The sequence below is a fragment of the Tenrec ecaudatus genome, chromosome 8, assembly GCF_050624435.1.
Source record: "Tenrec ecaudatus isolate mTenEca1 chromosome 8, mTenEca1.hap1, whole genome shotgun sequence".
In the NCBI taxonomy this organism is placed as follows: Eukaryota; Metazoa; Chordata; class Mammalia; order Afrosoricida; family Tenrecidae; genus Tenrec; species Tenrec ecaudatus.
The window spans coordinates 44,879,081-44,895,164 of NC_134537.1; the positions used below are offsets into that span (position 1 = coordinate 44,879,081).

General features: G+C 48.4%; 1 protein-coding gene across 1 annotated transcript in view; it reads left to right on the forward strand.

Moving 5' to 3' along the window:
• The window catches only part of HSPBAP1 (HSPB1 associated protein 1), a 45,771-nt gene extending 30,451 nt beyond the window's left edge, over nt 1-15,320 (forward strand). The window contains exons 4-8 of the mRNA XM_075556327.1: nt 5,230-5,366; nt 10,638-10,809; nt 11,643-11,726; nt 14,512-14,622; nt 14,728-15,320. Of these exons, the coding sequence (XP_075412442.1) occupies nt 5,230-5,366; nt 10,638-10,809; nt 11,643-11,726; nt 14,512-14,622; nt 14,728-15,258 (1,035 nt within the window). The 3' untranslated portion in view covers nt 15,259-15,320. The remainder of the gene's footprint in view (nt 1-5,229; nt 5,367-10,637; nt 10,810-11,642; nt 11,727-14,511; nt 14,623-14,727) is intronic.
• Nucleotides 15,321-16,084: the final 764 nt, after the last annotated feature.

A 16,084-nucleotide genomic window follows, 5' to 3' on the forward strand; every position in this document is an offset into this window, starting at 1 on the left:
CCTTTTACTTTCCTCTCAGTTACATTACCCATGATCAAGCCCCACCAGGCATCCTAGACCCTCCTCGCCATTGATTTTAGATCACTTGTTGTTCCCTTGTCCCGGGGTTGGTTGACAACCTCCTTCCTTTCCCCTGCCCCCCCTCCTGTGTCCATGCAGAACTGTTGATCCCATTGTTTTTGCCTCTGGATTGTTTATCCTGCCGATCTTAGCTAGATAGACATGCAGAGAATAATAAGCACAAAAACAAGACTGCGAAACAAAACAACAAAAGAAAACAAAACCGCAAAGCAACAATAAAACCAATGACAAGAAAAGAAAGACTCATAAATAGTTCCAGTTCTGTTTGTTGGCCTTTAGGAGTGTTTTCCAGTTGAGTCTGATAGGGTGCCATGCCCTGGCCCCAAAGTCTATTTTTGGTATTCCCGAGGACTTAATTGTTCTGCTCCCCTTGCTGCTCATCTGCTGCACATCCATAGTGTCGTTCCCCCCCCCCCCCGCATGATGGGGTCAGATGGGGCATAATTCTCACACTATGTCTGCAGTGTTGTCCCCTGGAGCACTATGGGTCAGTGAAGGACATCATGTCTGTGTCTCATGGTGGGACGGCCCTAGGGTCCTCTCTGTGCATTGGCTGCGCTGAGCAGGAATATCGTCCTCAGGGTTTGGTGGGTCAGGATGTGGACACAGCTTCTGGACACGCAGTGTGTGTATCTGATGTTTCCTTTGTACAGAGTGAGGGACTACTGTACAAAGTATAATGATAAAGTAATATATAAACTATATTTGTCTTTATCATTCTTAGATATGTTACCGGCTTGTATATGTACTGCACTGTATTTCTGATCATTAATTTTAATGTGAGCATTTCCTACTTCACAATAAATTCACCATAAAATAGTGTAAACTTCAACTGGGAGCAGCCTCCAACCGCATGTGTTGTGAGTCTCTCGAGTGTCAAAATGTTAATCTGTTTTAATTTTCTCTCCAAATCCTTCCATGAAGTGCATCCTGGGCGCCAAATGCAGCAAAACGGGCACTAGTCGTGGCAGCAGCAAGAGGCAAAGGGGAAATAGCAATTTGGAAGCAAAACAAAAAGTTACTAAAACAAAAGTAGAAAAGTCGGGATTGCTGTTCCTTCCAATGTAGGCGTGCCCCCTGCTAAGTACACAGTGTGGGGTACCGTCACTCCACGCTACCCTTTCAGAGCGGATGGGATCAGTAGTCAGGCACTGTCTCCTGCTTCAGGTCTGGACCTGAGCGCACCCCTGCAGCTTGAAAATCAGCCCAAAGTAGACTGGTCGTTAAGGGGGCGCTCACACTTGGGAAGTACCCACCCTTTCTGATCCCCCAGTGACAATCCAGAGAGCAGCATCTACCTGGGAGTGAGGCTCAGAAGGCTAGAAGAGGAGGAGGAATGGAAATGGGGACCAGGGAGGAAGTGGAGAAAGAAGGGATGGCCCCTTGAGGGCCTTGTAGTGATGGAGCTCAAACAAAATGTGTGTGAGTCATTGCCTGGCAAACCAAAAATCTGGTCTGTAGACCTTCACTCAATTCACTGTAAAAAAAATGCACATAAAATAATGTTCGAGATCAATATTACAAAAAAATAAGGTCTAGACTGGAGAGAACATTTTGGGAGTTCATACCAAAATTGATTTAAGCACAGTAAAAGATCAGGGAGAAACTAAGTATGCAGTACAGGGGGAATCAATGTAGGTCCCTAAAATTTACTTATAAGTCTAGGCTGACAAAAAATGGCTAAGGAACAGTTCATAGGAAAAAAGTTTTTAAAACATTTTAGTAGAGTCATACAATTCTTATCACAATCCATACAGATGTAAAATTTTTTATTGACTAGAGGCAAACCCAGTATTAGTCATGATAGTCACTTGCTTTGCGAGGGAGGGGTAGGGTGGGGTGGGGAGCATGCGACTGTTCTGATAATGTGCTGTCCAGGTCCTGGAATGGAGCCGTTGTGCCCACGAGGGACTCTGTAGGCTGGATGTGGAGTTCAGCTTGGCAGCCTTGACAGCTTTCCAGGTAATTCTTGGCAGAAGAAAAGCAGACTTGCTCGCTATATTCATAGAAGGGAGATGTAGGACACTCCCCCGGAAGTGATAGAAAAACAGGCCACCAGACACTTGATTTTTATGTCCCTCCGGAAAGGCAGAGTAGCATTTTTCTGGGGAGGGAAGGTCTCCAAAGTGTTTTCAGCTCGCGAAGTGCACGTGAGCGTTGTCTGCTGGTGGTGCCACCCCACCCCACCCCACCCGCACTGGATGAACGAAGGCGGTAGCCAGACCAGGCTCACCTGTTTGTAGCTAGACTCAGGCTGACTGCTCCTAGGAAGCACTCATTTGAGGAGCTGAGCTCCGTGAGCAAAGCATCCACGCGCCGGAGCCGGGGAGAAGTGGACACTCTCAGTGCTGTCTACTCTCCGGCACGTTTACGGGACTCCCTCCCTCGCTGCCACTTCCTCCCATCCTCCACTCCTCTTTAGCTTTTGCCACCAATATGCAGCTGAATTTTTTTAAAAAACATTTTATTAGGGGCTCATACAACTCTTATCACAATCCATGCATATACATACATCAATTGTATAAAGCACATCTGTACATTCTTTTCCCTAATCATTTTCTTTCTTTTCTTACATTTTATTAGGGGCTCATACAACTCTTATCTCAATCCACACATATACATACATCAATTGTATAAAGCACATCCGTACATTCTTTGCCCTAATCACTCTCAAAGCATTTGCTCTCCACTTAGGCCCTCTGCATCAGGTCCTCTTTTTTTTCCCCCTCCCTCTCCGCTCCCCCTCCCTCATGAGCCCTTGATAATCCACAGATTGTTATTTTGTCATATCTTGCCCTATCCGGAGTCTCCCTTCCCCCCCTTCTCTGCCGTCCATCTCCCAGGGAGGAGGTCACATATGGATCCTTGTAATCAGTTCCCCCTTTCCAACCCACTCACCCTCCACTCTCCCAGCCTCGCCCCTCACACCCCTGGTCCTGAAGGTATCGTCCACCCTGGATTCTCTGTGCCTCCAGCTCCCATATGCACCAGTGTACAATCTCTGCCCTATCCAGTCCTGCAAGGTAGAAATCGGATCATGGTAGTTGGGGGGAGGAAGCATCCAGGATCTGGGGGAAAGCTGTGTTCTTCGTCGGTACTACATCGCACCCTGACTGACCCGTCTCCTCCAAAACCCCTCTGTGAGGGGATCTCCATTGGCCGACACTTGGGCCTCGAGTCTCCACTCTGCACTTCCCCCTTCATTCACTATGGTATATACATACACACACACACACATATATACTTGTTTTTTGCATGATGCCTTATACCTGGTCCCTTTGGCACCTCGTGATCGCACCGGCTGGTGTGCATGCAGCTGAGTTTTACGAAGCGTAGGATTCCCTAACCTAAACAATGACTTGCATTGTTCCCGTCATGTATGTCAGAAAGTCTCAGTTTCTCATGCAGTCGCCCGTCACCCCGCAGAGAGCACTTCCTTCTGCGCTGCTTTCTGAAGCAGGGCTCTGGAACACCGTTCCTCACGTCGTGCCCATGAACCCCCCTGAAACTCTGCGCGATGTTCCATGAGCGCGCATTTCTCCCAGGAGAGGGGCCTTGGCTTCCATCCGAGTCCCTAAAGGGTAGATCCGTAAGGAGACGGTGCCATCGAGTCGGCTCCGACGCCTCGCGATCCATCCATGGGGAGGAAGCAGCGCCCAGGCCGGTGCCGTCCTCACAGTTGTTGTGTGGGGCCCACTGTCGCAGGCACTGTCAAGCCGTCTGGTCAGGAGTCTTCCTCGCTGTCGGTCACCCTCTACTTTGCAAGTATGATGTCATTGTCCAGGGCCCTGACCTGACCTCGCTCTGGTGACCTCTGCCTTCCTAAGGCGGGTCTTCCTCTCGCTCCCTCCCCTTGTTGAGTTGCCCTTGTTGCGCCGTCTTTGACCACATCGCTCAGGCTGCAGCGTGGTAGCTATTAAGCAAGCCCCAGGTTCATTGGGAGCCTTGCGCCAGCCCCGTTTGGGCCGTCTCTGCTGGGCTTAGAGCATTCACTGCTTGCTTCGTCAGCGTCTGACCGTATCCGGGCGTGGCCTGTGGGGGGGGCTGCCTTGCTTACTCGCTCTGAAGGGTAAGGCTCCAACACCCAGCGTCGTACCAGGTCAGTGGTAGATGCTCAAAGCCATGTTGATCCGAACCCTGTACCCATGATGAGCCCATCGGTTCTTCATTCCCTCTCGAGTAGCCGCATGTTTTAAGCACTTACCCTGAGCCCGCTACTATCCACGCAGAGGTCCTTGTTCTGCGCGTGGAAGTGCTTTGTTTTCATTTGTCCTGGTTTAAAATACCAGTGGAAAACTTCATGATTAAACATAAAAAAGCTAAGCCGTCCCTACCTGGCTCACTCGCTGCTGTCTCCTTGCTGGCATGGAAACATTTGAGGTCATGCTGCCCCTCTTTCCCTGTGCCGTCAGTGGCGCTACTGACTTCAGTCGATGCCCTGGGCGTGGTGTGCCCCTCAAAGCCGCGCCGTGCTGCCTCTGTTTGAGATGGGTTCCACTGAGGGGAGCATTCTCCACGGCCCGGAGTTCAGAACACTGGGAGGTTCTGCTTCCGCCAGGCTGCGCCAGGGCTCTGACACCGATCATTTTAAATGCCTCCACCAACGGAGGAGAGGCATCTTTTATGTCGTCGTCGTGTAAAGAGTTAGTAAGTCACGTGTGCCCAGCGAGGTCTGCACTGCTCACAGGGACAATGACTTTTCCGACTTTCTAAGTTGAGCTGCTAAATACCTGTAGGCATTAAAAAACAAAGCCATGATGTGTTTTTTGAAGTCCTGTTTCCACTGCCGCCATTGGAAACACAACACACTCCCCCTGAGAGCTCACAGTTCCGTTGAATGTGCCTTTCGCTCTCCTGCGGCTAAAAGGTGATGTCAGCAGGCCTGCCTCTGGATGCAGCTTCTAGAACAGCACCTGGTACGTTGAGTGTCTACTCAGGTATGCATTTGTTGAATGAGATAATTCAGATGTTATTTTAAAAGATTTCTTGGGGTTGGGGTTCTGATATCTAATCTCCTGCAGCTCTAGAACATTTTCTACAAAATAGTACCCCCGGGACCAAAACTCAGTATGCGAGTGGACACACACGAGACGGCCGCTCACAGGAGTGGGCTGGGCCGTGACGGGCTGCGTCCTTCTTTTCCAACAGGATGTGATGTGGGCTGACTTTGGGTTTGCTGGAAGAACTGGACGGGAAAGTACATTGTGGATTGGCTCCCTGGGGGCTCACACACCCTGTCATCTGGACTCCTACGGGTGCAACCTCGTTCTTCAGGTACAAGGAAGGTAAGTGTGTATGTGTGTGTGTGTGTGTGTGTGTGTGTGTGTCCTGTGGTACAGGGATGAGTGCTGACCAGCAGGCAGGTCTCATCCCCGCCCCACCCCGTCAGGTTGTGGTACCGTGGTGGCTGTTGTGTCACTGTGATGCTGAAACCATGTCATTCATTTGAAGTGTGAGCAGGGTCACTCAAATTGAACAGGTTTCAGCAGAACTTCCAGACTAAGGAAGGACTGTGAAGAAGGACTAGGCGGTGTCCTTCTGAGGAATTAGCCACTGAAAGCCTTAGCCTACCATCAAAACATCGTCAGAACCATCAAAACATCGTCAGATACGGGAGTCCGAGCGAAGAGAAGCGAACTGCGTCAGAGATGGTGCCAGAAGTTGAGCCCAACATCTGACTGGGGAAGAGCTGCCTTCTCAAAGCAGAGTCGACCGTCATGGCGTGGATGGAGAAAAGCCTGCAGGGCCTTCATTTGCTGAGGTGGCACGACTCAAAATGAGAAAAAAGAGCTGCAGAAATCTGCTCATGCTGGGAACTTAGAGAATGCAGTAGAACCCCGGTCGGTACTCAACCGCCTCGGTACTCAGCATGATCCGATTTCAACACGAAATGTGGAGAAAAGTTTGCATCGTAGCTTGAACAAAACACCGGAATCTGACCCGATACACGTGATTTTTATAAGCAAAAGCAATTCGTGTTTCGGTCACTAGGTGTTAGTTGGTGTTGTTGGTACACGTTGTTTAAGCTTTTTGTGGCTGTGTTCCAAGCGTTTTACTATAATTTTCTTAGTTTTTGTATTGTTTTTAGATTTTAAAAATGGGTCCTGAGAAAGAGTTTTTTGAAAAGAATCATCATAAGGAACTGATTAACCGGTTTTCGATATTGTTGATGGCAATTTAGTAAAACCTTTTAGAAAACAGTTAAGGAAACGCCAATAACATACCACATTAGACCAATTTTTTTTTGTTTTGAGAAAGCCAGCTAGGACATAGTGAAAAAGGACAAAGAAGGGAAAAAACTGAAAAGCAGCTACCAGCTGATTGTATGGAGGGGGATTCCCCTTCCAAACAATGCCTCTCTCTCCATCCCTCCTCGCCACATCCGTGTCCACAGATCCAGATCCTCATCAGTCTCAAGGTATGGGTCAGACTGCAGTTGTTAAAAAACTTCTTTAATGTGTTTGTTATTTAAATTATATTATTTAACTCTGAACTCATTCACTTTGAAATTTCTATAAAATGTTTTGTATAAAATGGCAAGGTTGGGGTAAAAACTTGGTGATTGAGAACAGACTAATCCATTTTCAGTTATTTCTTATGGGAAAAGTTGATTCGGAACTCGACTGCATCACATCTTGACGCTCCTTCTAGAACAGATTAGCGTCGAGGTATGGGGTTCTAGTATACGAAGTATGAACCTAGAAAAATTGGAAGTCATCAGAAATGAAATGGAATACATAAAGATCGATATTCTAGGCATTACTGAACTGAAATGGACCAGAATTGCCCATTGTGAATCAGACGGTCCTGGCTTATACACTGGGAATGACCTAATCAGGAGGAATGGTGTTGCATTCAGTATCAAAAAGGACATTTCAAGATCTAACTTGAAATATGATGTTGTCTTGAAATATGAAATATGATTATATCTATCCACATTCAAGGAAATCCAATCAGCACAACTATTATTCAAACTTATGCACCAACCACTAAAGCTGATGACGCCGGAATGGAAGCGTTTTACCAGCCTCTGCAGTGGAAAGCTGATCAGACATGCAATCAAGACGCATTGAGAATGATTGGTGACTGGAGTGCAGTAGTGGGGACGAAGAGGAAGGAGCAGGACATGGAACATACAGTCTTGATGATAGAAATGAAGCTGGAGATTGCATGAAGAATTCAGTAACGACTTCTTCTTAGCACATACCTTTCTCAATAATACAAACGGCAACTATGCATGTGGACTTCCTCAAAAGGAAGACACGGAGATCAAGTGGACTACTTCTGTGGGAGGGGTGATGGAGAAGCTCAGTATCATCAGCCAGACAAAGGCCATGCAAAAGCTTGCGCCTGCCAGGGGACCCCATGCATCTGTCGTACAACCTAAGAAATGGAAGACCGAGTCAAGCAGTCCCTTGGCCATCCTGGGTGCAGGTGTCAGGTGAAAGGGCCTTTCAGCCACAAGGAAGGTAGGAGCACGTTGCTGCCGGAGCTACCGTCGTCCCCTCGTAACCAGTCTCCTCTCCGGCCCTGAGCACATGTACAGGGCAGCACACAGAGATCAGAAATGACCACGGACAGCCTCTCTGGCCCTTAGGGATGGAAAGGATTATAAGTCGATCTGAAAGAAGCAGCCAATAAGTACATGGAACAGCGGTTATCAACCTGTGGGTGGCGACTCCTTTGGAGGTCAAATGACCCTTTCACAGGGGTCGCCCGATTCATAACAGTAGCAAAATGACAGTGATGAAGTAGCAACGAAAATAATTTTATAGTTGGGGGGGTCACCACAACATGGGGAACTGTATTAAAGGGTCGCAGCATTAGGAAGGTTGAGAACCACTGCTCTAAAGTGATATGAAGTCGTCTGCTCTGTAATCCATCGAGACTTCACTCTAACACCAGGCCCGTGACTCTGCCTGTGGGTGTGGTCCCTGCCTTGTGGAGTTAATGGTGTGAGCCTAAAACCAGGGCTTCGCATCACTTCCCTCCAGTGCATCCCCTTGCTGAGAAATTCCATCTTCCTCCCAGACATACTGCATGTAAGCAAATCCTCAGTATAGATTCCGATTCCATATGTCCAGGGTGGAGATGCAGACTCTCAGTAGGGAGTCGAAGTGAATAAATTGGTTTCAAAGTCCCGCCCTAAGCGTTGTCTTCAGAAGTCATTTTCTGTGGCTTCTAAATTAGGAAGAAGCCAAAGAAATTTGAGGTGGCAAACTATTGCCCCAAAGAAAAAGCCGGAGTTCCTTCTGGGATAGAAGATTACTGGAGGCTTGTGCCGAGCCCCTGCATCAGTCCATCTCAGGGAGGGCCTCCCTCTTTTTCACCGCCCTACCACTTTACCAAACATGATGTCCTTCTCCAGAGACTGGTCTCCCCTGTCTCGCCATCCTTCCCTCTGAGGAGCACGCTGGCCTTACTTCTTCCAACACAGATCAATTTGTCTTTTCAGCAGTCCATGGTACTTTGAATATTCTTCCCCAGCACCTCCATTCAAGCGCATCTATGCTTCTACAGTCTTCCTCATTCGGTGTCCAACTTTCACGAATCCCATGGCATGAGTCAGGCCCACCTTAGTCCTCAAAGTAACATGCTTGCTCTTCAGTACTCTAGAGGTCTTGTATACAGATTTACTTGATACATTATCTTAAAATAATAATCATGGTGAATTTCACTCTGCAAGTAAGCAGTGTTTGGAGAAACTGCCCCGGTCTTGATTTTATCACACGAATTCTGAAACTGCTTCCAAACCAGTTTCAGGAACAGTGGGAAGCGACTCCATGCTTCAAGCTGTAATGTGAGGCAAAGAGCTTTGAGCTGATACCCACCTCAAAACCAGACCCATCCAGGCTCCTGGAGACCCAGTGCGGAGTTCCCTGGCTCTGCAAATCTTCACAGACGCTTACCCCCAGCACCACCCAGGCTGCCTGTGCGTTTCCAGGTGAACCTCTGCAAAGGAAAACCTTCCTGCAGAATCTCCAATCCCCAGGGCAAGGCATTATATCTACTTCTTGCTTTGAAAATGACAGCAAACGGCTTCTCGTTTCTGAAAGGAAATGACAGCCCCGATATAACTGCCAGGGGTCACTAGCAGGTTTTAGGATTTTCTTAAAACACAGTTACTTCTCTCTTCTTCCGTTTCTGTTAGTGTGTTTCTCTTGTTTACTGTCTCACACTTCTCCCTCCTTCGCCTCTAGATTGCCTCTCCTAGGATTCTTTGGATAAGTTTGGACTGCTGACTGAAAATCTGGCTGTTCAAACCTACGAGCCACTCTGTGGGGGAAAGATGAGGCTTTCTGCCCCCAGGCTGGATTGTACATAGAGAAATGGTTTAGTTGCTATAACTTACTGGATATACTTGCAACAATAACTTGTTTGTTTGCTTTGTAAAGCACAGCCCAGGAAACCCTATGAGACAGTTCTGGCTGCTGTAGGATCACTGGGAGCGAGGGTTGACTAAGGCCAAGCAACAGCAGGGCCTTGATGTGGCTAGTGTTTTGTGACTTGAGCTCTGTTACCTCTAGTTAAATGACAGCCAAGTTAATGGACTAGAGCACTTCAGGACCCCTGGTGCTGCAGTCTGTTCAGCATATTTGGCTGTTAACCACGAGGTTCAAGCCCACGAGTTATTCCTCCAGAGAGAGGTGTCAGTCAGCTTCTGTAAAGACTGGCAACCTTCCTCAGGCTTGCGGTGAGCCTAAATGGATTCCCTGCCATAGGGTTTTGGTTTTTTAAGGGCCTTTCAGTATTCTTTATGCATTTTTCTATAGCCTGTTGCTTTTCAGTTGTGAAACTTGTTTGTGCATGTCTTTTCTCCAATAGAATAACTTAGATATGTAAGGACAGAGAAGTCTGGCAATGGTTTGGTTACTCTGGAGACGAAAAGAAAACAGGTAGATGAAATGGCGTGTGCTACTGCGGGCACGCTAGAGTCGGTGATGGACACGGTTTATGGGGAAGCGGAGTTTGATTTGAAATTAAAAGGCTGGTCTTATCATTGCGATGCTGCCTCAGCAGGGGAAGAGAGACATGCCTACTGGTTGCCACCAGGTGCCTGTAGAGGGCACTGCAGCGCTAGAGAGGGGGACCAGAGCTGCCTGCCTGTGCTCCATTGTGGAGTGCATCTATTTATTTAATATTAAATACTTCTATTGGGGGCTTACATCTCTTATCGCAATCCATACATTCATCCAGTGTGTCAAGCACATTTGCACATATGCTGACATCATCATTTTCAAAGCATTCTCTTCCCACTTGAGCCCCTGATATCAGCTCCCCATTTCTTTCTCCTCTCTCTCCCACCCGCCCTCCCCCACGAGCCCTTGATAAGTTATAGATTTTTTTTTCCATATCTTACATCGCCCTCTGTTGCCCCTCACCCACTTTTCCATTATTTGTCCCTCTGGGAGGGGGTTCTAGATTGATCCTTATGATCGATTTCCCCTCCCCCCTCCTGGTGTCTCTGCTTTCCCTGTGGGCCCCGAGGGTGAAAATGGACACTGAGGAGCGCCTGCAACGTCCGAGCCCTCATTTGGGCTTATTTTGTCCATCAGGAAACGGTGGCACCTCTTTCCCCCTGAAGACACTCCTCGCCTGTACCCAACCAGAATCCCTTACGAAGAGTCCAGTGTGTTCAGCAGGGTCAATGTTGTCCATCCCGACCTAAGACATTTCCCACGCTTCCGGGAAGCTCGGAGACACACAGTGACACTGGGCCCAGGACAGGTAAGGACCGTGTGACAGCCTTGACTTCCCGGAGCCCTCCCACCACCACCGAGGGTCCTGTTCCGGTCCTGGTCCTGACACCCCTGGCAGTAAAAGGAGGACCCGCCTGCAGGAACGCCCCGGCACCACCTGGCCCTTTCCCCGGTTCTGAAAAGGGCCACCACGTGAGCCCAGACCCCCTGGGACTCCCTGCCACAGTTCAGCAAAGGATTTCCTCCAGGTGGTGGACCAAGGGAGAGGAGGAACCGAGAATGATTTGCATTTAAGCAAGAATGAATTTTGTGTTTAAATGGCTGTCTTTGAAACGTTCCCACAGTCACGCTGTGTGGTGCTGTCACCCAGAGAGGACCACGTCCTCTCCGACTGACGGTGGGAAAGTTCCTCAGCTTCCTCTTGAAGAGACTGCATTCCCCTTGACTTCCCCTCCCCACTGCCCGCCCATGTCTGTCCCTCCCCTGTCCTGGCACTCCCACCTCTTGGCCGAGTTAGTTCAGTAACCCTCCGCAATGGCCTCTCAGAACTCAGGCCTCACTCACAATTACACCTCAGGGTTAGGATCAATGTGGAAGCTACATGGTAGACTCAGGAGACGGGATATAGTTGTTGGGCAGCGCTGCTTCCACCCAGCACAGCTCCAGGTTCTGTCCAGGGCAGTAGAATAATTTGGGAAAGGATGGTGATGATAGTTGTACAATAACAAGACTATAACCAGCGTCACCGAATAATGCGTGCAAAAGTTGTTGAATTAACCAATGCTTTCTTGTGTACATCTTGAGCTATACATTAAAAAGAAGAAATCTATTCTTGGACTAAGCATGTTTGTTTGGTTTCAGGTGCTGTTTGTCCCCCGACACTGGTGGCATTATGTGGAATCCATTGACCCTGTCACTGTCAGTATAAACTCATGGATTGAACTGGTACCTTTTTCTTTTTGATGATAAATGTAACCCCTGTTTGTTTTTTTAAAGCTATGCAAAGACACTCTGGGTGTCTTGGTGATCGATATTTTTCCATCAACACTCCAGTATTCGATTGTTTGCTGTGCTGTAACTTGTGGGTTCTATCCTCGGCTGATGGACGTCTTGGTTGGAACGAGGATCCTTACTGATGCACTGTGCTCTTGTCAGGGAGCCCCGTGTGCCCTGGTGTTGGCATACAGGGCCCTCCCCGTTGACCGTTGTTGCTAACACTGTGGTGAGCTGGATCTGTCCTGTGTGTCCCGTTGCCAGTCCCACCCATGCCTTCTCTGCTGGAGTCTCCTGCTTCTTCGCACAGCGTCCTCCTGACTGGTGGCGAGGTCTCGGTCTTTGCTTATACACGTGCTCCAAACAGAGTCTTTCTGTGCCGGGCTTTGGCACTCTCCCGGGCTGAGCCCTGGCTGCCTGCACATGTGATGGGTGAAATGGCTGCCTGCTGCTGCTGTCCTTTAAACCTGAGACCTGAATTGCATCCGGGCTCCCTACTGGAAGTCCTCAGCCATCAGTGTGCTCTCTTTAGCCCAAATCCTTGAGTTGAAGTAACCCCTAGGCACCCAGCTAAAAAAGATGGAGACCTGTAACTCAAGTCTCTCCGATTTCAAAGTCGATGTTTGGGATGACGACGAGTCTGAAGGAGAAAGCCATGTAAAAAACAAAGCTAAAGGAACTGGACGTTTTGAGCGAGCCTGGAAGAAGTCAGGAGGGCATATACGTCTTCCCCTCGCCCAAGGTGCTCCTAGCCTTGAGTCATGAGAGGGTCTCAGCAATTACCTAATTGCAAAAGTGGGGGCGGGGAACCCTTTTTCTGCCCAGGGCCACTGTGAACTTTATAACACCATTCACAAATAAAATACGGGTCAAACACGTAACTCACCCCTAATCCGAGGGCTGGAACTGCTTCTCTCTGGTGAGGCGTGCCCTGTTAGTTGGTGTTGACTTCACCAGCCTTATTCAGCCCATTGGCCAGACGGTCTCTACCCCATCCAGTATGCCAATGTTATGTTGGCCCAATTGCCGTGTAGAAGTTCTGCAGGAACATAGTGAAGTGTTCTGGAAGTCCCATTCTGCTCAAGCTAATCCATAGTTTATTAGGATCCACACAATCAACTGCCTTTGCATAGTTCGTAGGACACAAGGACACATCTTTCTGGTATTTTCTGCCTTCAGCCAAGATTCCTTCTGACACCAGCAGTTATATCTCTTGCGCTGTGATGTTCTCTCTTGAATCCTGCCTGAACTTCCGGCAGCTCCCTGTCAATGTACTGCTGCAACTGTTGTTGGATGAGCTTCAGCAAAACTTTGCTTCCGTGTGATAGTAATGATATCGTTCTAATGACATCTGTGGGCCACCTTTCTTTGGAATGGATACAAATAGCATCTCTTCCAGTCCTTTGCCAGCTAGCTGCCTTCTAGACTTCCCGGCCTAGACGCGTGAGTGCCTCCGGTGTTTGCTCAGCTAGTTGAAGCAGTTCCCTCGGTAGTCCATCAGTTCCTGGACCCTTGTTTGTCGCTTCAGCTCTCAGTACCACTGGAGCTTCTTCCTTCCGCACCATTGGTTCTTGCTCAACTGGCTCTTCGTTACAGCACATCAGTGTGTGCTTTCCATCTTCTCCTGATGCTTCCTGCAGCATTCAGTATTCTGCCTCTGGAAGCTTCAAGATTGGAATTCGAGGATTGCATTTTTCCTTGAATTCTTTCCGATTCAGATTTGCTGAGCATGCTCTTGCATTTTGTTTCTCTGACTCTAAGTCCGTGCACATTTTGTTATATTTATCTTTGTCTTCTCCAGCTGCCCTTTGAAGTTTTCCTTTCATCTCCTTGTCTTCCTTTGTTCCATTTGCTTTGCTACTCTACAAAGAGCAAGTTTCTGAGTCTCTTCTGACGTCCACTTTGATCTTTCATTTCTTTCCTTTTAATGACCGTTTGCTTTCTTCATGAATGACGGTCTTGATGTCTTCCGACAGCTCATCGGGTCTTCTGTCATTAGTGTTCAGTGTGTCAAATCTGTTCTTGAGATGTTCTCAGCATTCAGGTAGGTAGACTCAAGGTAGAATTTTGGCTCCTGTGGACTTAATTTTCTTCAGCTGAACCTACATATGAGCAATTGCAGATCTGTTCCTCAGTCCACCCCTGGCCTGGTTTAGCTGCTGATAATTGAGCTTCTCCACCGTGTCTTCCCACAGATGTAGTCCAATGGATTTCTGTGTATTTCATCTGTGGAAGTACATGACTATAGTTGCCTTTTATTTGTTGAAAAAAGGCACGTTGAAGAAGTCATTGGTCTTGACAAAGTCTATCATGGAATCTCTAGTTTCGTTTCTATTATCAAACCCATATTTTCCAAGATGGTAGTGATAATGCACACATGAAAATTGTGTTTCTCCCAATAGGATATCTATCTTTTCTGCAGTAAAGCTTTTATTAATGAAAAAAGAGAGGGTAAAATTTAGAGAGCCTCTCCACTGTGTTGCTGGCCCGTGTTATGCAGATGGTTGCCTCTAGGCTCTCAGCCCAAAGTTGGCTGTTCGAATCCCCTGGCAGCACGGTGGAAGAGGGTCTGGCAGCTTGCTCCCTTAGCACTGGTGCCCGGAGACTCAGGGGAGCACAGTTCTACCCGGGGCACTTGGGATTGCTGTTCGTCAGAATCAACTCAGCACCCAGAGGGTTCTGTTGTTGCTATTTTCTTTGAAGCCATGAGACTGAACGTGGATTGATGTCGATTTAGGAAGAGGACCACCAAGCTCGGGTCGAAGAGGCCATCACACGGGTGCTTGTCTGTGCGCTGAAAACCGCGGAGGATCCTAACAACACCAAAGCCTGGTTGAACCCCACGGAGGTAGGCATGTCAGCGTGGCAGCTAGCCTTCCCGACTAAAACATTTGCTTTCCATTTAACCAAGTGCATATAACCATTCTCCACCATCCTCCTCACTGATCCTTAGGTTGAGGACATATCCCACGAGACCAACTGTCGCTACTTAAATGGAGCCGTTTCAGCCCTTGTTGATCATTACAGAACATCCGAGGAAGGTGCCGCGCGGGCATCAGCAACAAACGGAGAATGCGCCACAAGAGGAACGTTGGATGGGCAGGCCTCCGGGGAGGTGGGCCAGCCACCCAGCCAGCGCTTACCCGTGGGAACTGCAGAGCAGAGCACAGCAAGTCTGTTTGGGCCCAATCTGATTCCTGTAACACCAAGTGCCAAAGAGCCATCCAGGGCAAGAGGAGACATGTTTGAAATAGACAGGAAAGACTTTGTCCCCGGAGATGGTGAACACTCGGGGGAATCACGGTGTACCAAGAGGCAGCGGACCATGTGTACAGACGAGCATGCGATTGCGGGACAAACTGCTTCAAATCGCCTTGCAGCCCCTTCAACGTTCATTTCCACAGACGACTTGCTGGACTGCCTGGTGAACCCACAGGTAACCAGGATAGTGGCTCAACTTTTGATACAAGGAAGAACTTTGTGATTCAAATAGAAGAAAAGGTTGTTAAATACTTTAACAGTATAATTCTTAAATAAACGATATACGTTCCCAAACTTATTTGACCTACCTCCCTTTTTTCAGAAAAAAATAAAAACAAAACACCTCATTACACCCCTCCACCCTCCCCCACCAAGCACTTACAAACGTTTGGACTGGGACCCGTCATCCTGGATAAAGTGTAGCATCTGCTTTTGCAGGCCCCTCCCTCCAGTGGGTTGTTCGTCCCATTCCCCCCACCACCACCACCACCGGCGGGGTACCCACTTTGGTGAACACAGAAATAGAAGCTGGTGCCAACAAAGGTGAGTTGCACATGCTTGTAAATGCTTCTCACTGGTCTTTGCCCAACGAAGTCTCTTGCCACCTCCTCCCTGCGCGCTGCAGACTGGCCACGCACGCTGGCCTCTTGTCCTTTGTAGGACATCTCTCCTCGGTGCATCTGTTCTTTGTTTCCTCCTCCATCCTATTCTGTCAGTCAATCTCACACATAGGCTCCGATCTCCATCAGCCTAAACCAGGCCAGCAAACTGGCCTACTGGTTCACCTGCTGCCTATCTCAAAATAAAAATTGTGTGGGACACAGCCACACCCATTTATTCAGATTGTCTGTGGCTGCCTTAGGGTTGCAGTGGCAGGGTGAGTACTGGCAGACTGCAAAGCAAAAGATGTTCAGTTTGCCAACCCCTGGCCTAATGGTCCATCCACTGGGGTCTCTACCCTTGATCCAGCTTGATCTCATTCTGGTGACTGGATCCCTGTTCTCCGGAGCTGGCAGCAAGCAAGAGAAAAGTGGGTGGTCAAATAGGAC